Source organism: Meleagris gallopavo, chromosome 2 (genome assembly GCF_905368555.1).
Source record: "Meleagris gallopavo chromosome 2, MGAL_WU_HG_1.1, whole genome shotgun sequence".
NCBI classification, from domain to species: Eukaryota; Metazoa; Chordata; class Aves; order Galliformes; family Phasianidae; genus Meleagris; species Meleagris gallopavo.
In genome coordinates, this window is record NC_139405.1 from 54,201,040 (window position 1) to 54,227,994 (window position 26,955).

General features: G+C 41.8%; 2 protein-coding genes across 3 annotated transcripts in view; one reads left to right on the top strand and one right to left on the bottom strand.

The window, feature by feature from the left end:
* Window positions 1–9,606, bottom strand: part of PEX7 (peroxisomal biogenesis factor 7) — a 36,097-nt gene extending 26,491 nt beyond the window's left edge. Inside the window, exons 1-5 of one of the 2 annotated variants that reach the window (XM_085217215.1) lie at window positions 9,406–9,606; window positions 8,710–8,767; window positions 7,136–7,286; window positions 3,605–3,703; window positions 3,179–3,287 (exon numbers count right to left, since the gene is read on the bottom strand). In XM_085217215.1, coding sequence (XP_085073341.1) covers window positions 3,179–3,287; window positions 3,605–3,703; window positions 7,136–7,286; window positions 8,710–8,767; window positions 9,406–9,526 — 538 coding nt within the window. In that variant the 5' untranslated portion in view covers window positions 9,527–9,606. The remainder of the gene's footprint in view (window positions 1–3,178; window positions 3,288–3,604; window positions 3,704–7,135; window positions 7,287–8,709; window positions 8,768–9,405) is intronic. The other variant, XM_085217216.1, reaches the window with a different exon arrangement.
* Window positions 9,607–15,072: 5,466 nt separating this feature from the next.
* MAP3K5 (mitogen-activated protein kinase kinase kinase 5) overlaps window positions 15,073–26,955 on the top strand; it is a 92,400-nt gene continuing 80,517 nt past the window's right edge. The window contains exon 1 of the mRNA XM_085217217.1: window positions 15,073–15,957. Coding sequence (XP_085073343.1) covers window positions 15,570–15,957 — 388 coding nt within the window. The 5' untranslated portion in view covers window positions 15,073–15,569. The remainder of the gene's footprint in view (window positions 15,958–26,955) is intronic.

Sequence of the window (26,955 nt, forward strand, 5' to 3'; positions counted from 1 at the left end):
TCCGCTAAACTCTCCAGTAATTCCCTGTCTTTCATGACCTGAGGACCCCAGAACTCCAGATGTGGCCTTCCAGAGTAGAGGTGGAAGATATCTTCTGAGTTACTTGCCTGCACGCCTACTTCCCATCAACTCCTCGTTTTGCCTTGGCTGCTTCTAAAAGAGCAACGTACAGTCAAAAGCCTGCAATCCCACATGTGGTCCAGGAATTGACATACAGAACACATCCTTTTCTCGAGAAGCTTCACTTAGGGCAGTACCTTTCCCATTAATTCAGTTGAAGTACGCCTTTTCCAGTTCATTCTCTTACTCATTCCTGAGCGTAGAAAGGGATGCCATCGGCTGCATGCCAGTTGATTTCTGGACCTACAGCTTGACAACCCCTCAGACACACGTTGGTCAATAAAGACTAATAGGAAAGAAAACCAAGTTTTTAAAAGGCCAGTCAGTATGCCATAACTGCCATTTAAACCTGGGCTTTGCCAACTCCAAAACATTCACATTTTCATCTGCTACTATGTACTGCAGAATACTACAGTTACACAGATGAGGGTAACATGGTACTCATTAATTACTTCCCACTGATAAATTTGAAGATTAATAAAAACGTTTGACATTGTAACAGATACTCTCTTTAAAAACCACAGGACTGGACAAAAGCTATGGTTCTGCAATTGTGGAGGATCATTCAGTAGAACTGACTTATGTTTGCTTATAGCCTAACACTCTGTGTATCTGGCACTCTGTATGCACTATTCATCCATTTGCTCCCCAAGATATTTAAAAAAAAAAAAAAAAAAAAGAGACCCTTCTGGGCAAATGACACGATGACTCATTAAACCCTTTTAGCCATGAAGTTAGTTATTTATGTCATTTCTTTAATGACATTTTCCACATTGCTGTTTTATCAGTGTAAGGCAGACATTTACCAGGGCTATGTGCTGGTACTGCCTGTACACCTGAACATCCTGCTTATCAGCTCAGAAATTGTTACTGACTTCACAACAGAATGTATTTACATATACAGAATTAGTAGATTGTTCAGTTACTATTAACATCTCTCAATTTCAAACAATACAAGATAAGTCAATTACTTGATAGCTTTTCAAGAGTACAGTGATTGTACATAATGAGTACAGCACTAAAGTGATAATGCTCTACACATCCCTGTAAATGTTAATTGGAAATATATTAGATGCTAAATAAAAGCTAATTTAAATGATATATTAAATATAGTTGCATAACATAATTGCATTTCACTGGCTCCTGTACACAGTTAGTCTTCCTGTATGTATTCAGATCAAAGACTTAACGAACAAAATATACTACATGTAGTACCAAATTCTTTTTCAGTTTTTTTTATATTACAGTCACAGGTTTTTAATTTTCTTCACTCCTATACCACTTCTAGTCTCATAAATGTTTGAGAGGAAAGGCATATTCCAAATGCAAAGATTTAACCTTATCAGCAACAGGCAAAAGTTGTCTAGGCCCACAGTGGTCATTATGAGCAGTTATTTTGCTGTGTCTTGCAGGTGCATTAGTTTGTGAACACTGAGAACAGAAAACCTAATTAGTTAAGACAATATTAAACTCCTGCTGGCATCTATATGGATTCAAATAAAGGCAGCAAAAGGGCAAGAGTGAGGCATGCAAAAGTTCTTAAGTCTCCCTCCCTTCTGCTTATTTTCAGAAAACAAAAAGGGGAAAGACATTTACTTGAACTTCCCTATATTTTACATAACTTTTAGGTGCTTCACCTACGTTTAGTTAAATCTGAAACATTTCATTATCACTGCTTTTTCCAACTACAATTATCAAGATACTTATTATCTTAACTATTATTTTACTAAGACAATACATAAGTCAAAAATGAAGAAGCTGCAACATGGAATAGCTATTTTCTGGTCTGAGTACTAACATTTTCCATGGTTAATATCTGGATGAGTGTATGCATGTGAGCAGGTGCATGAGGTAGGACGAGAGAAGGGAAATGGAGAAAGAAAACACATTACAATTCTATTGCAGCTCAGCTTTCTTCAAAGAGGGAACCCTTCCACAACATTCTTCAAAAAGGTTATTGTTTAAAGTATTATGTAGTTTAAAAAAAAAAAAAAAGAGAGAGAGATGAAAGGAAGTTCAAAAAGTGTCCCTCCAGGCACATTTTCCATTAGTAATTTTCAAGACTACACACAGTTACAAATGAAGAGACTGTTAGACCTAAGATGGTCAGTCCCCCCGTACATATATCAAAAGCATATCAAACAAGAGACAAACTGTAAATGCGACATCATGCCTAGTTAGCCCTTATGTTGAGACTGCAGTTTTTCTCTAGTTCCAACTTCAGCTCAGTAGAAGTTCAGTTATGGGTGAAATTAAGCTTTCTGTTCCACAATTTCCCTTAGAATAGAAAAAAAAAACCAGTATCTGTGTATATTGATTTTCTCTCTCATTTCTACTTGCTTACCCTCTTGAGACCTAAATAATGTCTATTTGAACCATCATAGAAATCCAACAGGATTGAAGCTAGAGACATTGAAGCTGGTAATACTAATATATTGACATTTGTATTGAGGCAATATCTTATTAGCCCCAGTTTCCCAGCAAAATCTGTGGCTCACTGCACCCCTAACTCCACCTTTGTGCTGTTGGACCACTGTAACATCTCCTTGATAGCAGATAAATCCAGCTCAATTATAACTGCGTTAGTCAGCAAGTTTCATAGTGCTGGCAGAGGTAGAAAAGTATAATATATGATTACTTTCCCAAAGAACACGATGCAGTGATCTCCAGCAGTAATGGTAATTGACTGCATTTTTCACAGGTCTAATAGACTGCTGATGCTTGAGACAATTTGATCAAAAGTTTAAGCCAGAACTAAAGCTTATAAAATATTTTAGTGGCCAACAGAAGTTGGATGAATGGATGACAGCTACATAAAGTAAGGAAAAAAATGTCACAAGTTACTAAAGCGACTGTTAGAAAACTGCTGATCCTTGTTTAAACAGCCAGGAGAACAATTTAAAGATGGTAATAGAACCTACAAATCCAGCTGCAGCAGTACATTTATCTTGCCTTCTTCCATTTTTAGCTATGACACATACTACCATCTGCTGGAGAAAGTGCTGAATGATTATAGGCATTTCAGTTGTTGAGAGAACTGCTTTGCCATCATGTTTACCTGAAGCAGATGCAAAACAACCAGGGATGTGCGGAGACCATATAGTGCTGTAAATGACCCCTTCATGGCCTTTAAAGGTGCGTAAAGACTTTCCCACTGCTGGATCCCACTGAATAAAATAAAATAAAAAATTGTTGAGGTGCACATGCAATGAGAAAGGAAAAGATTTAATGAATATAAAAGTTTGATGTATATAAAAAGGACTAAGAACTTTTTTTCATAGAATATCCCAACTTGGAAAGGATCCCTAAGGATCATCAAGTTCAACTCCTGATTTTACCATGTATCACGAAAAGCACTACTTCACCCAATACCAGCTGAAGGATATAAAAACATCTCAGTTAAAACAGAGCTATAGCTTCCATTTAAAATAGAGGAAAAGTGAATCAATGCATTTTTAAAAATGAAAAAAAATTGCATTTTTACCTTCAACAAAAACCAACATACCAGCTTGGCTGTTTGATCCCATGAACCAGATACCACTAGCTGCTCTCCTCTAGTTTGGCTCCAGTCAACACTATATGCCTATAAATGATACAATAGCCCCATTTAGGAAAAGCATAAGTCTGAGATTCTAGTTAGCCATTAACTACATTATACATAAATACATTAATTCTAGTTCCATTAATTACACTTGGATTTGCAGATTATATCATAATCAGCTAAAAAACCACTCTGGTAAAGCATCACAGAGCTGCCAATAGTGCCATTTACCTGAGCAAAAATTAAATTTAATCTTTCAGTTTGGCATTGAAGGCACATACAGACTCAGAAAGGTATCAAAAAAAGTAAAGAAAGGAAAAAAAAAAAAAAAAGGACATAATTCAAACTGATTCCTGATCTGAGATCCAATTTTATTCAAATATTTACATTATGAGAAAGGAAATCAAGGTATCATTCAGCTACTTCTGGGCACTTTCCTTCCTACAAACTATTTCAGACTTTGCTGGATCCAGCTTAAATTGACTGGCTTTAATCTATTTGTATATTTCCCAAAAGTTGAAGGCAATCGCTGCCCACAGAAAAGACCACAACGCATCATCTGCAATTTTCCTTCTTTATTTCACAATATTCTGTTTCCGTATACTGAAAGGCTTATTGCTCTGGCACCACTTTGTGCCAGCTCCCTTGTGTGAGGAGGTTATAACCTAAATGTACAAGACAACCATACACTACTTGACAAAAGCCAAATAATAAACTGAACAGTAATTCTTCTGTTTGTTTTTCCAAACTGTGCCTTTTTCCCCTTGGCTATTCTACCTTTGTCAGCTCACTACCAGTACCACAGTTCCTTTTTCAGCCTGCCTACTCCTATTAAAATAACAATAACACAAACAAACAAGTCATGCTCATGCTTTAAGAACAGATGACATCACAGCTCTCCCAGGTGACTCCTGAGCTCCTTGCTAACATAACTCTCTTTTCTTTCCCTGAATCTGGATGATGGTCTTGCATTCAACTCCTAGCCTGGGGTCATTGACAATGCCCCAGAATGTATCACTACACAGTATGCCTCATTCATGCAATAGCCCACAAATTCTGCTCACTCCAAATGTTGGGCTGCCATATACGTCCAGAATTTTCAAGAAAGAAATGCATACCTGACAAATATGTACCTGTGTCACACAATTCACCTAGCCCCACACATTGGGCATGAATCAGATCTGCTACGGAGCTAACACAAAATTCACATATAGCTTACAGCACAGCTAAAGGGTATCAGCATGCAGATCAATTGAAGACAGGTTGTGACAGTGACCTGCACACATATGACAGGCATAGCTGCGGCTGCCCAGTAGTCTGCAGCTGCATAACAGATAATGGCACCTGAACAAACTCTCCTCCAGGCAAGGATTACAAGCCAAACAGACAACAGGCTCAGAAAAAGCAAGAGCTATTTTCATTTGACATGTGGCAGATCCAGGTAATGGGAAGAGAATGAGAAGACGAAAGTGTCAGAGAACCAAACAAGGATCACTTTTATTTTTCTTACTTTCTCATGCTATCATTCAACATAAATCTCCAGAACTTCAAAAGAAACTGTCCTGAGCAACTGAGAAGAGCTCATAACACAGCACAAACCTTAACCATTAATCTTTCTTTATCTTCCATCGTAGAATGTATCAATGCATTTATGTTTAAACACTGTAATAAGAAATGTCTCAAGTAAGATGAAAACAAGATGAAGGAAAGAAGTAAAACCAAGAAGTAGTTCAAAATTAATTAGATATGTCTTGTAAAGTGAGTCTTTGCATTTTAAGTACTCTACTGTCCCCTATTCCAGTGACACCTCATCGAAACCAAAGTAAATCAGACTAATTTATTCACAAGATTCAGCACTTGGTTAGTGCTGGAATAAAACTCACTGTCCTTTAATAGGAAAGATGTGCTTTTCAATTAGAATTGTATATTATTTTTGAGGGGGAGAACAATCTCATTTAGAAAACAAGAAACTGGTCCCATCAGTAGAAACACTACAAAAATCAGTGACAAAACCACCATTACAAGTGTCAGACAGGGATTACAGATTAAGAAGTAGTCAACGATTTTAAAGAGCACTGTTTCTCAGTGTTTACCACAACCTATTAGTTATACTCCCACTGAGATCTATCCTCTTAACATACACTTACAAAGAATCAATACAGAACCTTGACATCTCACAGTAAACACTTAGCCCGTGTGTCCTACACTGTCTTTCCCACTCACGGTTGAATGCATCCACCTCCCCATGCTCCCTGCTAAACCAGGACTTGGACACGGAAATTCTCACTTCACAAACAACAGATGGTGTAGCAGAACCAAAATAATCCTATGGACAGAATTCCAAAGAGATAATGATAGAGACAAATGATAATTTGGTATTATGCCTTGCCTGCATCTATCAGTCTTTGAACACTATCATATAATCCTGATTACAACCACAGATCTCTCAAAATTCCTTATTTACACAGTGTATGTATTAAGCCAAAGTGGCAAAATTATAAAGAAAAAAACATAAGAAAGACAGATTGTCTTATAACTGCAATCACTCAGATTTTAGCCTCGTGTTTTGTATCTGAAAAAAAATGGATGTCTTTCTGAATACAAAACTGAATACCCACAGTTAATTGTTGACTACATACACACTAGCTTATTTCATTCACATTTATTTCATTAAGATAAAGTGTTATTAGTCCAAGCTAAAACTGATCGCATCTGAAGTTCAAAGACTTGCAAAAAAGAAGTACAAAGTTAGAAGGAAAGCATGAAGAAAAATAGGGTAAAAAAAATCATTTGAAGGAAGATAAGTATTGTGAGGCATAAAAGTCCTTTAAAATGTGCAAATGTATGAACATGAGCATGAGTGTAGCATTTTCACTACCAGTAATGTAAGGTATAAAGAAACTGAGGCATTAAGCAAATTGAATTCAGTAGTATCAAACCAAGGCATAAAAAAAAAAAAAAAAAAAAAACATGCTGTCCCAATATCTGACTACTGTTGATCTGAGCAAGAACTCAGAGATGCTAGGATGGAAAAGGAAAAGCAGGTGCAGAAGTCCTAAGGATTGATATCATCTCTATCATTCTATACCCGCAAGGATAACACGGCTATACACGTCAGCTACCTGATTTTGGCCTATCCAATAATGTCCTCTAAAGCTACAGAATGATTTCAGGACTTCCATACAACTCGTGGTTCCTTAGTCTAGAAGGAACCACAAACACTATTTCTGAATTTAGTACATGTATCTGACTACGTGATACCTACTACAGAGCGTGAAAGTACAAATGAGTATGTAGAATGCATTAATTAACTTTATATTAAAAATAACATGAAGCTATAAATTCAAATCATGGACCCAAACAAAGTTTAAAAATAGGCAACAAAAATCACTTTTGATTTTGAGCGCTCAAATATCCCTTTTAGTAATTCAAGTATTAGACAGCCCAGCAAATGTTTGCAGTTTGCAGGATTACCTCCTGAATGTGTTCCTTATAGACTTGCAGTGGACCTTTGGGTTTAGCTATATCCCAGATTTGCAGAGATCCATCCCCGCTAGAAGTGATCAATACGTGCTCATTATTCTCACTCCACGTCACATCAAACAGGCCATCATTCCAGTCAAAGCTGAACAGAAACAATGAAGACATTTGTCCATGGGAAAGCATAACACAAGTCTGGACTAGCTGTGTGCAAAGACAGTAGTTTTTTTTTAAATCAATCTCTACCATTCTGAACAGCTTTGTTACCCGTTTCAGTTTCCAGTCAAACTCCTTAAAAGCAACTTACTGGATAATGTTAACTCCTACAAGAATAGGTTAACCAAGGTCAGAATAGGTCAATCAAGTTAAAGCATAAATGAGCCAAGGATATTCCATACAGAGAATGGAATCTGCTTTCAGTCCTAAACTGCTGGAAAATCAGAGATGAGAGGTGCCACATATCTCAGACTAACCTACCATCACCCCAGGATGTTCCTACAGTGATTGGAGCCTGTACTCTATAATAACCATGGTAGACAAAGAAATAAAACTGGGATATTGGGAGGTCTCTATCCAATCCACAACACCATTAATAATCTGAGTGACAATGAAAAACCAACAGAAGGACAGTCATGAACATATTAAAGATCTCTATAACCCCTAAAAAGGGCTTTCAACACACCACCGATTCATCTTGCAGGATCAAGTACCATGCATTGGTTGCTCTGCAACAACTATCAATGACCACGCTATTACCTCATGGTAAGTGCGAACTTATTTATCCCCCTTTCACTGAAGGTTTAACTCAGCTCAGGTTAAGCTTTGTGGCACGCTGCAGGAATTACAAGAGAAAGGCATGCACACAGAAAGCTTCTATAGAGAAAATTACATAGCTTGGTGCTCAAGAAAGCCACAAAACAAGTGGAGTCTCTGGAAACAAAGAAATGAACAGAACACTTTGCAGAACAGTGTGTTTAACAGCTTCAGACAGTCAGGTGGATAATTATGAATTAAAAAAACAGCTTCTCTGAGTTTTCTAACCTCTTGCTCATTTATCTTCTTAATCTAAAGAACTATTGTTCCAAAACTTAGGTGAATGGCAGGTAAGCACTAACCTCTCCTCTTCTCCCACCCAGAACACAAACCAAACTCCTCTCTTGGATCATTCCATCTCCCAGAAAGGACTTCCTTGACTCATCCCAGCTTCCTGCTCTATTTTCAACCTAAGCCAATTTTAAGAAGATAAACAGAGGTGACACATAACAACAAACAACTAAACTTTCAATTTCAAGCGAGGTCAGAGCTTTTAATTTACACTGCCAGTGTTCCATTAAATGGCTTATACTATGGAAAGGGTGCAATCTAAATTACTTCTTGTAATGAGATCTGTGGAATGCAAGCCAATCATTTACACCTCAATAAAAATACATGTATACAGTAGACAATATAGTATAGATATAATAGTTCACATTGATAGTAATACCCCAAAATGTTTGGGTTGGGTTTTCTACAAGCAACAATATAGGTTTACATCTTATTTACACAACAGAGAATATTTACAACGTTACCTCCTGAGCAGGACAATCCCGGTTTCATTTTGTTCCAGCACCGCCAGAGTTCCACAACCTAAAACAGCATAGTACAACCAAACATCACTACTCTTTGCCCACACCAAAGACCCTAAAAGCTCTGTGACAGCTCCTGTGAGCATAAAGCAACTAAGCTTGTTTAAGAGGCCAACAGCCTGTCGTCTCTTCTGCTCTCCAAAACAGTCATTACATCAGGGCTCTCCTCCCGCAGTACACCTGTGGGTGAGGCTGGAAAAGCAGTACCTCATTCACAGAAGTGCATCCTCCCCACGGGCCCTATGTTACAGGCATACCAGGACGGGCTCCTTTACACCTTTTCGGTAACACAGCAGACGTAACTTTGATGTGTGTTTATTTCTACTCTGTGAAAACTAGATCTTGTAATGCAAACGTGGCTCACGAAAAAGGAAACACCCACATCAGCTCTAACAATATTCGGGTACTGCTCTCTCTTACGACCAGGATATTGCCAGGGAACTCCACGTTTAGAAACGTTACTTAAAACGAATGCTTTTAGGGGAATGAAAAGGCTCCAACCCCGAAGAAGCCCGCTCTGCAACCCCACTGGGGTAGCAAAACCAGCACGGCCGGCCAAGCACCCAGCACGAGGGCAGCGCAATCCGCATCCTACGGAGAAAGTACCGGCAGACGGCCTGCTTGCTCTAAGTACGTCACCTGCGATGCCGTAGTACTGCGCGGCGGCGCACGCCACGCGCCCCGGCCAGTAGGGCGAGAACTCCGCCGCGTAGCCGTGCAGCCCCGGCAGCCGCAGAGCGCCGCCGCCCGCCGTGCCCATGGCCCCGGCCCGGCCCGGCCCCGGCCGAAGTTAGGAGGGGCCGTCCCGCAGCGCGCTGAGCCGCGCCGGAAGCGCCCCGCCCGCCACGCTGAGGCGGTGCCGCCATCTTTGGTGCTGGCAGCATGGCGGGCAGATACCTCGGGCTTCACCGGCGGAGATCTTTCTATGAGCGAGTTTTCTTCTAACCGTAACGACTTGGTCTCGGAGAATAATGATGCATTTCTGCTATTTTGCCTTTTTTTTCTTTCTTTTTTTTTTTTTAAAGATAAACCTGCATTACAAAATCTGCTGTAAAGCGACATTGAGTGCCTAATTGTTAACCTGGCATTTAAAGGCAGATCACTGGACTATTTGCTTGGACTCCTTTCATCTCATGGTACAAATTAAAAATATATGTATGTTTCCAGGGAGGTGGTGGAGTCACTGATCCTGGAGGTGTTCAAGGAACGGTTGGATTTTGTGTTGAGGGACATGGTTTAGTGAGTAGTATTGGTGATAGGTGGATGGTTGGACTGTGGACGATCTTGAAGGTCTTTTCCAACCTTGGTGATTCTGTGATTCTGTTTATTGAACAGCCTCCAGGACTTTATGATAAAATCACTCCAAATTTAGTGCAAGAGAAGCTCATTTAATGTATCTACTAGATTGTCTAATAAGCACAGAGCTTCACAGCAGCTCACAAAGCTCACAACTGGAAGTTCGTAGGGTATCATTGACATGTATCTTATGAACTCAGACTTCTTGACTCTGGGGCAGGGGAATGCTTTATTGAATGAATGCTCCGGGCCAAATTCCACCAACCTTAGCCTCTGTGCAACCCTTTAAAAATCAATAGATCTTTTCAAAATGGAAATTGAAGGACAAATTTCTGAGCCAGCATTTTAAGTAGTGGCCCTTTGTGACGAGGGTACAAATAACAACATCGGAAAAGATATGTGTCCAGTGCAGTGGTGCACTGTAAGTGGTGTGGCCCTTTGTGAAGTGAGGTTTCAGGTGCAGGATGGAGTGAAACCCATAGACAAGTTAGCATGTAGTGTTTCACCAAGCACATTTTCAGGTCTAGTCATCTTTCGCAATCAGTGACATTCTATAGAGGTTACACCAACAGGAAGCAGTCCTTATCAGGAGCCTGGCTTTGTTTTGAAGACATATTAATAGGCTTTTTTTAGACACTGGTGATCAAGGAGCAGACAGAACGTTATGAGAAAGTCCTGAGAAAAAGACTAGTTCCCCACACCATTTTTTCCCCCACAGACAAGCTTGTGGATTCAGGCTTCGATGGCCATTAGAAGTAGGAAGCGAAATAAAATGACAAACAAAAGTATTTGCGTAGAGAGCTTGAAAGGTAGATACAGTAACAACTAAAGAAATAAAAGCTATTTTACGAGCAGAGAGAGAAGGGAAACGTATTTCCTCCTCGGGCCCAGGGCGGGTGAGTAAATCCAAGAGGCAATAAGAACAGCCGGTAACAGCAGCGTTTTATAGCAGCATTGAAACCAGCTGTGCTGCCGGCCAGCTCCTCCCACCACGTCATGTCCCACAAAGCCCGTGTAGCCAGAACGCCCCATTAGATGGCAGCCGTGCTCCACGGAACAGAGGCCAGCCGGGAAAAAAAAAATCCCCTGCCTACACTGATTTTGTTTCCTCACACAGCATCACTTCAATGAATTGATTTCCCACTCTCTCAGTATGCAAAGTTTAGTCTCTGTTTATACTGCAGTCACTTCTTCGAGCTCAGCTCATAATCCTACACACCTTGCTGGCATTGGAATATGCGGTCAAGATGCTGACAGCAATATCCCTGCACCGAGTTCACCTCCTTTTCAGAGCACTGATCTCTGTTCTGCTATAGACACGTGCCCATCGTTCCCTCAGCTCCCTGGCTGGCAGCTAGCTTAGGCATGAGTTGAGCTGGTGGCAAGTACTGCTGCATACACAAATCCTTAAAAAACCTGTTATCAGCAAGAGTATAGTCCAGGCAAAAAACATTGCAAAATGAGCCTTTCTATCACGGAAAGTAGACTGGGAGCTGTTCCTTTAGGTTCAAGGATATGCAGCTTAAAACACTGAAAATACCCAGGGAATGCAGTAAGCTCTTTTCTAGTTACTGAGTCATGCATTAGGCTCTATGCCATCAACATTTTACTCTTCAACAGTGAATGTTTATTGACTGAAAGAAATGAAGAGATTTTCCCAGCTGAAATTTCCATACAGTCATAAGGCTGCATGAGTAGAAGCTTTAAGGAAAGCATTTAGTATCCCAAGACTGGAAAGCCAGCAATAGTGAAAATAAACAACTGCAAGTAACCAAGGAGGTTGCAGGAATTGATGGAAAGGAAAAAAGCTCACAGGGTCAGATAGGAAAAGAGAGGTTAGTGGAGGTTGGGAGGAGGGCCTATGTGCACAGAGACATTTCTGGAAGTTAAAAAGGACAGAAGTGAGAGGAGAGAAAAACACCGTAGCAGAAGAAGAAATCTGAGATTTGGAAAGAAGCATGAGAGTTGCAGGTTCTGCTGATTGCCATTTCTATGCACCATATCTTATTTCAGTAAATGAATTGCCCGTGCTATTAGTGTTACATGATCAGATTAAACAGCAGTCTATTTACCTGTTCCCAGTACTTATTTGGTGCTTTTAATGCTTATCTCAATCATAGATTTACTTTCTTTCAAAGATTGGCAGTTGACTCTTCCATAACAAAATGTTGCCTTCTCAGTTCTGAGCATAAAGACTACTTCTGATTGTCTACAGTTGCATACTCAGTCTATTTTTCTTTTTTAATAATTTATTTCAGTTTAACCATTTCTATTTCATGCAAATTACCTTCTAAAGCTCATGGGAAAAGGAACTTTTGAGATCTCATTTGGATTTTTATGTATACAAGTTTAAGTTCGTGGGTTTTTTTCTTTACATCCATAATTGAAATGTGCTGAATTTTACTCCTGCAGACTCCCATAGCAATATATTTTATTCCATTCCATCAATGTCCAATACAACCAAGAAAATTGAAAATGCAGATTTAGTCTTAAATCACTTTTCTCCCTCTACTGGACACTCATGCTGTAATATATGAAAAAAAGTTATAACTTGAACATAAGTGCTTCAAGTTTCATATCTCTAAATCAGAATGCTTAACATGAAATTGCCTTTTTTATTCTTGGATCTCATTAGCACGAGTTTGAGTGGCTTAATCAAGTCTTTAGCATCTGTCACACACTGTTTGTCACTCAATACAAATTGCATTTTCAACTAATAAGAATGAAAAATTCCTGGCTGTTAGAATTCTAATTATGGTTAAAGCTCAAGACCAACGACGTATAGGAAGAAATGGAATTATTTCAACAGATTTGAAGCTAACTGCTTATTGAAAGTTTTTCTCATTAGAAAAAGCACAGCAGGAACAGGGTGATACTGAACTGTAATCATATGTAAACCATCTGGTGCTAGAGATGTGAATTCTACAGTACTTGAGAAACAAGTGAACAAGGTATGCAGAAGATTTGTGTGAGTTACTCCAGATTAATCTGCATTTTTATTACTTAATTTCTCGTTTCTTTTTACGGCCCAACATCACATCCAGCCAAATCAATAGAAAAACTGTCCTGTATTTAGAATGGACATGGCACTAATAATGAAACAGACCTCAGAAGTCAGCAGCACTAAGTAGAATAGCATGCCTCTTCCGTCTTCTTTCAGTCCGTGACTTCCTTCTGTGCTTGACAAACATGGGCTGTTCTAGAGAACAACAGAGATATATTGTTCTTGCTTCCTGTAAAGTGATGTAAGAGCAATGCTGAATGGATTAACACTGATTCTGCATTTTGTGGAAAACTACTTTATTTAGGAAAACATTCATTGTCGTTCTGACCGGAGCAAGAAACAATAACCTACTGTATATTGCAGATTAGCAAATATTAACTTTCCCCTTTAAATTAGTCTTTCGTTTGCTCGTCATCTTCCCACCCCATTTACCCATTCCTTATCAGCAGAAGCAAATGCCAGGCATATCTCATTGAAAATGGGAACTGATCGACGCAAACAGAGTTCCCGAAGGTACTGCGATGACTAATTTTCCCTAACAATTCCAGAATTTATCCTTGTCTGACAGAAGTCATGGAAATCAGTGATACAGGAACAGGCACCATGCCAGTAAGTTGATTAGTCCCAACGAGATCCACTTTAATAGGATGGGCCTATTGATATGACACAAACATTAATAATGCACAGTGCTACGTTGCTCCATGTTGCAGTGAGGAGAGTGTCAGTCTGCTTTCTCAGGTGAAAAGTGATAGAACGTGAAGAAACCATCTCAAGTTGCACCAGGGGATGTTTAGACTGGATACTGGGGAAAAATTCCTTCATAGAGAGAATGGTCAAGCATTGGAATGGGCTGCTCAGGGAAGTGGTGGAGTCCCTGTCTCTAAGGTCATAGAATGGCTTAGCTTATAAGGGATCTTAAAGATGGTGAAGTTCCACCACTCCTGCCATGGGTAGGGTTAGCATCATCCACTGGGTCAGGCTGCTCAGGGCCTCATCCATCCTGGTCTTAAATGCCTCCAGGGATACACAGGCATACACAGCTTCTCTGGGCAACCTGGATAGTGCTTCACTACCCTCTGATTAAATAATTACTTCCTAACATCTAACCTAAATCTCCCCTTTTAGCTTAGAGCCATCACCCCTTGTGCTATCACAATGAGACTGTGTAAAAATTCAGTCCCCCTCCTGCTTATAAGATCTCCTCAAGTACTGGAAGGCCACAATGAGGATCCTTCCCTTCTCTGTGCTCAACAAGCCTAGCTCCCTCAGCCAGCACTTCATAGGAGTGGGGTTCCAGCCCTCTGGTCATTTTCGAGGCTCTCCTCTGGACCTGCTCCGATAACTCCACATCTTTCTTGTGCTGAGGGCCCCAAGCCTGGACACAGTACTCCAGATGGCAGAGCAGAAGACGACTATCACCTCCCTTGCCCTATGGCCACTCCTTTTTTGATGCAGCTATGCCCTACCAAGGCTCAGGGTTACCAAACCCAGTGCTCCCTTCAGCACTCACAAGCATCACACACTTGCTACCAGGCCCCACTGCCAGTCACCACGTCCTTGAGAGAGAAGCAACAAAAACAGTCCCTAGCTAAGTAGCAAAAGCCCCTTCAGCTTTCAGGAGCGCAAGACGAGGTCGTTGCCCATTACTTCGTTTTATGCAAAAACGGGTTTGTCTGGATCAAAACACATCTGCTGGTGAAAGCACGCTTTAAAATCTCAGGCAAGCCGGGACCCGTTCCATCCCAGCGGCTGCCGACTAACCGGCACCCCCAGCTCGCAGCGCTGCCAGCAACACACCAGAAGACGGAGCCGGCCGGCTTTTCTGAGATCATTAAACAGAGCGACGCGGGGTGCTGCCAGCTGTTGCCCCATCCCCGCCGCGGGCCGGGAACCAGAAGCGCAGCGCATCCACAACAGGCAGCAGTCCTCACCCCGGTCCCAGGCGTCCGCTCTCCTCACACACCCGACACTCCATCCCAGCGTACAGCCCGGCGGCCGCTGCTGCCTTATTTGTGGCCGGAGGCGGGCCCGGAAGGAGGAGCGCGGTGCGGGGCCGCCCCCACCCGAGCAGCGAGTAGAGCCGTGCAGCTGTCGCTCGACTAAATCGGGGGCGCCTGAGAGCAGTCCCACAAGTGGTTCCTGTCTGCGAGCCAGTCGGACCCGGCGGCTGGAGGGAGAGCGAACTGCCGGCTGCGCGGAGGAGGAAGCGGGCTGTGGGGGGCCGCTCACCGGGTGGTCCCTACAGGTGCGGGGGAGAAGGGAGCGGCGCGCCATGGTGCGGGCGGTGGGCGCCGTGGGAGGCTGCGCTCGTCTCCTCGCCCCCGGCCGCCGGTGTTAGGCTCCGTGGGGCAGCACCTCGCCCCGGCCCGGCCGCCGCTCCCCTCCGGCAGCTCGGCAGCAGCGTGCGGGGATCGCTCGAGGCGAAAAGACGCGGCATGGCAGCCGCCTGACCCCGGCCGCCAGAACAGAGCCCGGGACGCGCCGCGGTGGCGGCTCCGCAGGGATGAACGACGGCGGCGAGGGGACCATCAGCTTCGCGGTGCCCTGCCCTCCGGGCGGCGGCGAGGAGGGGCTCGGCCGGCGGGTGCAAGGAGCCGACGGCGGCCGCGGCTTCCAGCCCGAGTTGGCCTCGCCGTGGGGCGAGGACGCGGCCGTCGCTTGCCCCGCCGCCGGCACGGGCATCGCGGCGCGGGCCAAGGGCGCCGGGCGGCGGACGGCCGTCACCTACGTGATCAACGAGGCGAGCCAGGGGCCGCTGCTGGCGGCGGAGAGCGGCGCCCTGCAGAGCCTGCGAGAGGCGTGCGAGGTGGTGGGGGCCACGCTGGAGACGCTGCACTTCGGCAAGCTGGACTTCGGCGAGACGGCTGTGCTGGACCGCTTCTACAATGCAGGTGAGACCACGCCGCCGCGCCCTTCCTGCCGGTGCTTATCGCTTAGCCGCTTCCCGGGCCGTGCGCGCAGCTCCGGCCGAGCGGAGGCGCGGCTCCGCGCCGCCCTCCGGCGAGAGAGGCTCGGTCCGGGCGGGCGGCACCGGGCGCTGTCCCCTCCCTGTGCCCCGCGGCGCCGGGGCTGAGCAGTGCCCTGCGAGCGGCCGCGGCTCTTCACGTCGGGAAGCAAAAGTGTGTCAGATCCTCTTTCTGTCCCCCGCTGACCCCGTTAGGAGAGGAAGCTGTCAGCGAGCGCGCTGTGAGCGTGCGGCTGTTGCCGCTGCCGGCACTGGTGGCTTGTGCCAGTGGGTCAGAAATGAGCTTGACCGCGGCGGAGTGCCGGGATGCACGTTTTTGCTGAAACGCTATGGGTGAAGCGGGTGGAGCTGCGAGGCCCCGGCAGCTCGGAGAAGCAGATAGGGTGTGCAGCTCGGCAGCCGTGCTGCTGGCACAGAGGTTGGTTCCGCTGCCTCTCTGTGCTGGCAAGTTTGCGCTTCGGATATTGGCTGCAATAAAACACTTAGGATGGATGATAGATTAGCGTGAGTGCCCCGCGCTGTGTCTTGTCGCCCTGCCTGCTTTCATGGCGGTAACGTGGTAACAGCCTCGTCTCAAGGCATTGTGATCTGAGCTGGTGTGTTGTGATCCACCTGAGCCCATGTTTAGAAACAAGAGCTCAAAACTTCCTCTTGCTTTTAAATTTTTGAATTAGTAGATATATATAGGATAAATGTAGAATTAAAAAAAAAAATCTTACTACTTTACTAAAGATTTCATAACGCTAAACCTACATTAATGTCCTTTTATCATTTAAAAAAAAAAATACAAGTAGGAATTTGACTTGACCTGCAACTTTAAGCTTATTTTGTGGTATACTTCTGTGTGTAAGAAATACTCTGGCAAATGAGCACTTAAAAAATTCTGGCTGATACTGGAGCTTTGTCATCTCCTGTGGAGGAGAGGAGAGCCAAAAAAAAGAAGGAAGTACCTGTACTCAGGCCCTGTGCACACAGGACTGCCCAGCATGGACATGCACATGCATGCCATTTCCCTGGAACACTGAAAGCTTTGCCTCCTGATCTGCTGTTCAGGTCCAGGAGGTGGATGGCTTCGAAGCACAAAGTCGCGTCTTGCTTTGTAGCTCTTACACAACTGTGTCTGGAGTGGTGAAGCTCCCAAAGGTCAGAGGAGCTGTGTCACAGTCGGAGATAGGAAGGACACAGAGCTTTAGCATAGATCCCATTCTCCCCACTTACGAATGAGATACAGGACACGTGAAACCTGAGAGTCTCACCTGGTTCCTGTTCCATCCATCACTGGAGCTGTATCACAGTGAGGCTCACAGAGCTAAATGATCTGTGATATTGCTGTACCTCCTCTGTTTGTTAATCTCTAGTTGGAGCCGTACAATAGGCGGGGTCTTGGTAGCGCACAGAGGCTTTTCTTGTGATGGAGCTTGGACTCAAAGTGGGCCCCTTTTCCTTCTGGCAGTAGGCGTCTGGCGTATATAGTGCTACATAGCTGCACACTTATGTCATAGAACTGCCTATTTCAATGGCTTTCGAGCAAACTCTCTGAAGGTGAAAACTTGTTCGTTCAGTACTGTTTGGTTATGGCAATATAATGATACTATTGCAAAACAGGAAAATTACCTTGCTCTTCTACATTGGTAGCAAAGCTGTAAATGTGTGAAAAACTGGGAGACGTCCAGCTCCTGGACTAAGCACAGGACATAGGAGTTTGCATCTGCTCCCACTGTGTTCTGTCCTGTCCAAGCTGTGATCCAAAATTGATGCTGTGCTGAAGCTGTGAGCCAGAGCTGATGTTTAGAAGGATCTATGAGCTTTCATGTTTGTCACAACACATTATTTAAAAATTAATTGTTCTCCAGAAACTTAAAGCTAGCAAAAAAATTAATAATAAAGTTCCTAGGCTAGGAACAGAACAGCGTTACAACGTAAAAGCTCTGTAAAGTGAAAAACACAAATGAGGAGCCAGTGTGGAGAACAAAACTAAAATGGTTGTGAGGAGTGTAATTATTTCACGGTTTGATTTTGTTGTTGTTTTCATCACCTTAATTGGGCTGTGTGGAGGAAAGCATTTGTAGATGTCAGATACATGTAAAGTCCTTCCTTATTTCCCTTCTCATCCTCTCTTGCTGTGTGCTTTCAGCAGTGAAAGATGTTGTTAAAAAGGATAAAGAATGTCTGCACACTCCACTCTTTTAAGAAACTGTGGTGCATTAAAATAGTTCAGCATAGCTGAATATCAAGTAAGAATTTAGCAGTAAAAATACTTTCAATTTAGGTAATGGTCAATTGGTTTTATTCAAGGTACCAAGTTTTACCTGACTCACTGTAAAGGCCAGTGAAGTCATGCGAGAAAAGAATGATATGATTGGATGGAGATTTGGAAAGTCAGGCTTATTGCTGTGTTTATTGAAGTAGGACAACAAATCTCTCAAGTCTTGTGATGTGTACAAACCAACTGTGCTTTGTGGGAGGAGGATGGAGGTCAATAGGTGTGGTGTAACATCTCTATCCGTCGTCAGGCCTTCCCTTCTTTTATGTCTTGTTTGTACTTTGTGTAATGTTGTCTGAACTCATGGTGATCTCTGGCAGAGGCTCACTTCATGCCTTTCACTGCTTCAAAGGGAACTTCAGGAAGTATTAAATAAAATGTAATCTGAGATGTAAATACTCATCATCCCCTCTAAATTTGGATTAGCCAGCTAATAATCTTCTTCTGCTGGCTTCAGTCAACTGATGGTGCTTAAATGCTGAGACATAATTAGCAACATGTATGACCAGTGAGTGGGTCTTAGCTATATTATATTATATTATTTGAACCAAATATTAAGAATGAGTCTATTGTAGCATTTTGCCTTACTTGATTGCAAAGAAATTATGCTTTAAAAAAAAAGAAAAACCCAACAACAACAACAACAAAATTTACCTCTTGAGAAGCAAATGTAGTAATTGTTGAAACATTTTATACATTTCCCCTTTTTGGTGATAGTAAGGGAGAAAAGGAAAATTTAGTCAAATTTCTGGCAATACTCAGTGTGTCTGGGGTTGGCCAGCTGTCTCAAGGGCTGGTTTCCTCCTTAAAGTGGATACTTCCCCCACCCTCCCTCCCCCCCAATTTTAAGTTGTATTGAGCTGCTGCAATAGGATTGATGCTGAATTGCGTGTTTCTCTTAAGTTCAAGTTTATTTCTGAACAATTCAAGAATGTTTATAGAGTTGGTTGGAGGTTACCAATGTGTAGTAGAGAAACTATCCACTACGCTGTGTTCTGAATGTTTATGTACGTTACTGTTTGTTGTAAAGGATGCTTTTTTCTCTCCATTGTGATGACATGATCTGCATATCCTGTTGTTTTTTATTATTTATTGCTCAGTTAATTCTGAAAACTGAGCCATAAATGAATATGCACTACTTAAAGTTTCTTTGAGTTTACATAAGCAATTCATTTTTTTTCTACCATGTCTTTTTAGGCAACTAAAATTAGGATGATTTTATTTATTTATTTTTATCAGAAACTTGTCTTACTTTGTATTTAATTTGTAAATCTTTCTTTTTAAGAAACTTGCATTGACTACTTCTATGCATGCTTAGAGAGATCATTTGTTCAGTGTTTTCAGGCATGCGCTTCTCTTCCATATCTGATCTGTAAGTTCAGGCTACAGAGTATAGATGTAAAATTAATTTTTTTGGGTGATTTGTCAGAATTACAGTGATTACAGAATTACATTCTGAATTCTGTGTACGGTCCCTGGACTGAGAAGAATCTGGATTTTCTAATCTCTGTGGTCACTTGTTTTAAGATGGCTTCCAAGCTAAGCAACTTGACTTGTCTCACAATTATGCCCTTGTGTAACATAACACAAGGAGATTTCTTTTTCCTCAGCTTCTTACACTCAGGTTTCATGGATCAGTGGTCCTTGTTACATGATTTGTAGTGACACTGCTGTATAGGGATATTAAGATAATTCACCATAATAGCAATGATTAACTAAAACACAGTTCATCAAATAACAGCAAATGCATTTAGCTGATTGTTGTTGTTTCTGGAACTCAGCATTGTTGTTTTCAGAATTCATGCAGGCTTGGACTAGGGATCCTCAATGTCAGCTCACCAGGCTTACAAATGTACCGTGCAGTATGCCTGGGGGAAGTCTTAGCAAACAGAATGAGAAAACTTTCAGAGAGCCAGTACAGTCACCTGTGTAAAGGTGAACCATTAAGTCAACTGCTTGAAACAAGAACACTCGTTTTGAAAAGAATTTCTCTTTTAAGAAGAGTGTCTGCATCAGTATGTAACAATCACAAAACACCTAGGAAACTTATGTAAAGCCATAAATCACTTTAAAAACAACATAATGGAATCTAGAATATCTAAAGGAAAAATAGTCCTACTACTGCTTTACTTCATTTTTGTGTGCCTGTATATTTATAAACGTTTACAATCCACACAAGCTCTGTAAAGTATGAAGAAAAAGTCTGAGTGTAGAACATCCTTGTGTAAAGGTTCACCTGGTTCAAGTTTCCTGGGTGTTTTGTGATGCAAACACTCCTCTTAAAAGAGAAATTCTTTTCAAAACGAGAGTTCTTGTTTCAAGCAGTTGACTTACATATTTTCTCCAATTAAAAATAAGAGCTACCATATGAGCTCTGTAAAGGAGCTGGAAAAGTAGGGCCACTGAGAGACAGAGATTAACTGCAAGTTGTATTCTATTCCATGTTGTCTCTCAGAACAATTAGCTTCTTCCTCATCTTACTTGCTGTACTTCCTGACTATTATTTTTTTTGTTTCACTTCTCTGAGTTTCATCAGACACTTCAAATGCTGTGTGTTCATTCTCTGATTATTCAGCACTTGCATCCATCACATAATTTGCTGTTTGGACACTCCCCTCGGTGCTGCTGAATAACCACAACTCTATCTGCAGCATCGCGTCTGGGAAGTCCCTGTTTGGAATGATGGTTCTCATTATGAAAGCTGATGAAATTTTCTTTGCGCATTATTCTTCAGAGTTGAGGGTGACTACTAAGAAAACATAAACATCTGGTACTGCTGTCAGCAGAATTTACGTTGAAAGAACTTTGCATTTCAGCATCACTGTGTTGCAAGTGATGAGTTGGAGCAAGAAATGCAGATTAGTAATGCTGAGGGTGTGCAAAATCAGGTTGATGATTATAGGCATGCTTTCAGGATAGATATATCAGGCTTGTGATGTATTACAAGTACAGGATCTCTGTGTCAGAATGCGTAGTCTATGTTGGCACAGTTACATGGGGTTCAGAGAAGAGTGGATCATAAAGCTCCTTTTGACTCTGGATATTGAGCTCCAGACTCTGTTAGGAGGAAGCACAGGAAGGTTAAATCAGATGTGTTGGCATGTCTTCAGCATAAAACAGTATTTCATTCTGAAGCTCTGAAATGTGGTCTGTGTTAAAAAGAAGACAGATAAAAGTATATTTTGTCTATTCATAGTTAGCACTACTGGAGAATTTCTGGATCAGTGAAGAAAATGCAGGATTTAAAACAATGTATTCACAACACTTCAATTGCTGAACCAGCTGCAAATTTCATAACGAGGCTCCAGTATTGGTACTGTAAATGTGAGCTCCATCTGGCTACCTGTCAATAGGTGATTGGAAGGCTAGTAGCCCATCATCTCCTGTTTGAAGTAGATGGAGCATGCTATGTGGAGGATGTGTGGATGTGTGTGGGCCTCGAGACCTGTATTCTCTTTCAAGTTCTGTGACTGGCCTGCCATAGCAGTTTGTGGCTCTGCTGTACAGGAGGAGCTTCCTCAGGTCTTTCCACAGGCTGAGAGACTTGCAGTGCATCTGATGTGGGGGTCCTGGGCACAGAAACCCTGATGTGGCTGGGAATTTCCAAGGGCATCTATAATGTAAATAATATTAAGAGTGTGCTCTTGCATTTAGTTCATGTTCAGGCTTTTGCTGGGTTATTACAAGTTAATGGCTGTTGAAATGCTACCTTCTGTTAAGTGCATCAGGCTAATAGCACTAGTTTTCAAATACTATGGTGCTGTGTATTAAAGTGTCAGGAGAAGTGCAGGCTCTGAAATTGTTAGCGTCTCTTAAAAGCTTGTGGTGAGACATCATAAGACAGGACATAATGAAAGTATATTTCCCAGTGGGGGAAAAAAAAAGGCTGAATGAAGCTAGGTAAATGCTTTTTGAGTGAGAGAGAAGGAAGCCTTTGGCTGATTTCTTTCTTTCTTTATTTTTTTTAAATTCCCCTTCTCCTACAGTGTGCAGTTGTGTAGCTCTGAACAGGATGTGTCATACAGAAATGACTTCCGAATCTACCACAGCCATGCTAAGAATTTGACTTCTCTTTTTCATCAGCTTCTACAGTAAGGAATTGTGGAATTGTAGAATTCTAGATTCTACAGTCCAGATTTGTGTTTGAAGGGACCTTTAAAGGTTATCTAGTGTCATGTCCTATGTGTCATATCCTGCTCCCCCAACAACCCACCTTCAGGATCCTGACAGGAGTAGGGACACCTTACACTACACCCCATCCAAACTGGCTTTAAACACCCTTAAAGCTGAGGCATACACAACCTCTTTGGGCAGCCTCAGCCTGTTCCAGTGCCTAACCACCCTTGTGGTAAACACCACCTAAATCCAGCCTTCATCAGTTTGAAACTATAACATCTTGTCCTATCACTAGAGGTCTCGGTGAAAAGGTCTAATCACTCTCTTGGCCTCCATATGTTTCAGCATGGTTTCTAGCTATAGAGATTCCTCAAATGGTTCCTAACCCAGTTTTTTCCTATGATGGGAGAGACTTCACCCTGGGCCGTTTTTAGTTTTAGGGACCTGAGAGATTTAAAAAGACTGATCACCAAGGAAAACTGAAGCAGTAGAATTGAGTACTTTAGCTGTTTCTGTGTCACTGATCTCCCAACTTATCTAATGTGTTGTGAGTTCATTTTCTTTGGTTTTTCCTTTTCTGATCAAAGTGTCTGTAGAAGCCCTTGTTATTTTTTTTTACATCCCTTCCCAAGTTTAGTTCTAGCTGTGCCTTGGTTGTTGTAATCCCATCCCTACATGTCTGAGCAGCATTCTTATACTGTTTGCAGGATGTGTGTCTCTGCTTCCACTGCCTATGGGTTTCCTTCTTGTTCTTCAGTTCAGCCAGGAGGGGTTTACACAACCATATTGCTCTCCTGCTTTCTTTGCCTTATTTCTTGCACTTGAGGATAAAGAGCTCTTGAGCTTGATAAGGAACATCCTTGTAGCCAATGCTTCTTAGTCACCATGTCCTTGAAGGCAGTTTCCCACAGGATTGCATTCATGAGTTTCTTAAACAGGTGGAAGTATGTTTTCCTAAATCTATAGTTCTTAACTTTGCTCTTTGCCTGGCTCATATCCCTTGAGATTGTGGATTCTTTCAGGGCATGATTGTGCCAGTTGAATTTGCCACCTACTCTGACCTCCCTAATGAGATCAGCGTCCTAATGAGCAGCAGGTCCAGTAAAGCTCCTCCTCTGGCTGGAGCCTCTAAAAAGCATGCTGTGAAAAATCTTACAGGTAACAAGTTAAGTGGAGGGTAAAAGCCTAAAGGATTGAGGAAAAATAGATAAGACCCTACTATATAATTTAATGCCATTATCCTTAGTATTTTTTTTTTTGTCTGTTGTGCTTTTAAAGAAAATTAAGCAAGTATGTGTTTCAGTTTTATGGCGGTTCATTTTCTTTTGTCTCTCAGTAGAGATGAGCTGAGTTGTTAAAGTATTCTGTAGTTGTTTAAAACTTCTTCCTTTTATTTCCAGTCCTTTAGAACAGTCTCTATTTAAAACTTCTATACTTCCATGTGTAGGTGTCCTGCATGTTGTATTTGTATGATATAAGCAATCAAGCCACAAAAAACCTCAAAGGATCAGCTATGATATGGATTTTGCACATGTGCGTTTAGTAAAAAAGAATTTTGCTGGGATTCTTGTCTTTCACACAATAGTCTCCCTGCTTTATGTTGCCTCACAACATCTACTGCTTATTTTGTATGGCTTTTCTGAGAATGATGCAAATATACTCAGAAATAATGTTTACTAAAAAGAGAGAGACATAAGTAGTCAGTGAAGTCATCTTGTGCAGCAGAATGTGCATGACAGCTGACACTATAATCTGTTCTGATGACTGGGGAATCTTCCAATAATCACTGACAGGTAAATATCTGTGAGAAGCTTGAAATTGTATTCCAGGAGAAAATGAATCTCAGGCTAAGTTTGGCGTACAAGAACAGACTGCTTTTTTTTTTTTTTTTTTTTTTTTTTTTTTTTTTTTAGCATATATTCTCTTTTTTTCCTCCAGGAACTGAATTTATTCCTTGATTGGAATGGATATAACCCTCGTTTCAATTATCAAGAGCTGCTGATCAATTAGTAACAGTGGCATGCCAGAGTTGGATTCTGTTCTGAATCATATCTGCCTTAATGAATAACCTTTAGGATACATTTAAATGCAGCATGGGGCTTAGAGATTTCCCACAGACTGGCTCACTTGAAATCACTGGGAATCTTTCAAATCCCACAAGAAACGTATGCTTTGATTTAAGAACTAGATGCTCATGTAAAAATTTGGCTCTGCATTTCTTTCTTATTGTGATAAAGCAAATGAATCACTCTGGGGCTTCCTTGCTGATGGCATTGGTGGATGTCTCTCATAGAGCATGCTTTGGGTGAGTAGGCAGATATTGCTGTTAGTGCTGAAGAGAGCTATTCAGCGATGCCTTCACAAAAGGGTTATATGCAGCTCTTGCATAGAGCTTTGTATTGATCTTTTCCCCCTTTATGCAGTACCTGCCTGATGCAGGTATAATGTTGCTTTCAGGACAATCTTTCTGGCTCACTAGGGCCTGCAGACTGAAACCTGCAGTCTGTGAAGTCTAAAGATGCAGGAATTAAGTGTCTTCTATCACCTCCCCATGTTCTTGATGCACTTCTGACAGAATTGCTTTCTATGAGTTGCAGGAGTGCTCAAGTCAGTTGTCTGACACTAGCACAGAAAGCCCTGCAGTATGGACTAGGAAGACTTGATGATGAACCAAAAGGAAAGGAACAGCTGTAAGAATTCATTTGTGATTCTGAACCATGACTCCCATGCTTGGGATAAATGTATCCAGTTCTGCTGACGCAGGAGCCAAGTGCTTTGTTTATCACAGAAGAACACCCATAGGTGAAAAGTTCTTATCTCCACTTTTCCACCTTCAGTACAATTTTAAAAGTGTGTGTAGCTGTACAAAGCATGATGGTGCTGTTCTTTCCCTTTAGAACAACATATCTGAGGGGAAATATGTTTGTGCTGGATGTGTGGCTTATTTTTGTGTTTTATTGGTTTATTGCTGCCTTTCAGTGAAGTTTTTAAGATAAGGTTTCTCAGCCTTCCGGCAGTAACCTTACAGATGATTCATATGAAAATGGACTGACTTTGATCTGGATGTGCGTGTTCTTACCAGTGGTTCTGCTTGCACAAGCTCACAGCAGTGTGGCATGCTGACAACAGCCAGGGTTTCAGTTGTGCGTTACATTCTATCTTCTCTTGTTCCTTGCAGCTTGTGCAGTCAATGAGAGTGACATGCCTGCAGGGGAGGGCAGAAGTTATTTGCTTCTTGAATGTAACCTTGTCTTCCAGTTCACAATTGGGAATAGGAAGTTTTTGCTAGGTGGCTGGTATGAAGAACTGGGAATCCTTCCAAGTCTCCTTTAGAGTGGAATTTGTTCAATTAAAATACCATCAGAATTCCTGGGTCAAGTGCAATTGGGGAAAAAATAAAAATAAAAAATTAATGATACTATACTGATTGCTTTAAGTGGAAAATAAGTGATTATTACCTGTGTGAATAAACAGAAGTCTTTTTTATTTGTTATTTCCTTTGTTTTCTGCAGAGCTGAACTCCTCTGGTAATTCATAGGTAGTAAACATACTTAGTAAGTACCTGAAGTCCTTTACCATGTAGTCTTTTATAAGTGTTTTCTGTGACTTTGAGCACCCATGCAGGCTGATGTGTAGTAATTGCTTGCTTTAGTTTATGGTGATGACGCTAATTTAAGATAAAGTTTATTGATAAATAATATACTAATATTGAATAAACTTGTTTCAATACTGCGTTATTTTACTGTAGTGAAAAGCCCATGCCGCTCCATGTTCCACAACTGATGAGTGTACGCTCTTTAAAGAGAGGAACAGATCTTTGTAAACATTTATTTAACAATTCATTTATTTTGAGACTGTGTAACTGGAAAAGCCTGGTGGTTTCATTGTATTTCTGCTGGAGTTTATTTTATTCCTTTTATGTCTCTCAGGGTTGTCACTTAAACTGAGAATTTTCCAGATTTGTTGACCAAGAGTAGTAACTCTGGGTGTAGAGTGTTGTGTGTATGTAACATGTGAAAGATTACAATGCAAGCCAGAAAAGTGATGCTTTCAAAATATCCTGTAAAATTATAGCATTGTAGTGGCCCTGAGTTGTACCATGGGAGGTTCAGGTTTGATGTCCAGAAAAATTTCTCCTTGGAGTGGCGAGGCATTGGAGTGACCTGTCCAAAGAGGTGATGGAGTCACTGTCCCTGGTTGTGTTGAAGAAACATGTAGATGTGGCGCTGACATTGTTTAGTGGGCATGGTGGTGATGGGTCTGTGATTGGACTAGATGATCTTAGAGGTCTTTTCCAACCTCGACGATTCTGTGGTTCTATGCTGTACAAAGTAGGATGATTTATTTAACTTGAGGTACTTCAGTCCTTGTAGAGGGCCTTACATTTCTCAAGCTGCAGCTCTGCTGAGAAGAAGACAGAAAAAGATAGGTTTTGAGGAATCGCTTTTCTCTTGAGAGCACGCTGATGCTGCCAGTGCTGTCATCTTTGAGGAAGTGCTAGGATCTTGCAGCATCACCTATTTCTGGTCTGTTTATGTGGGATTG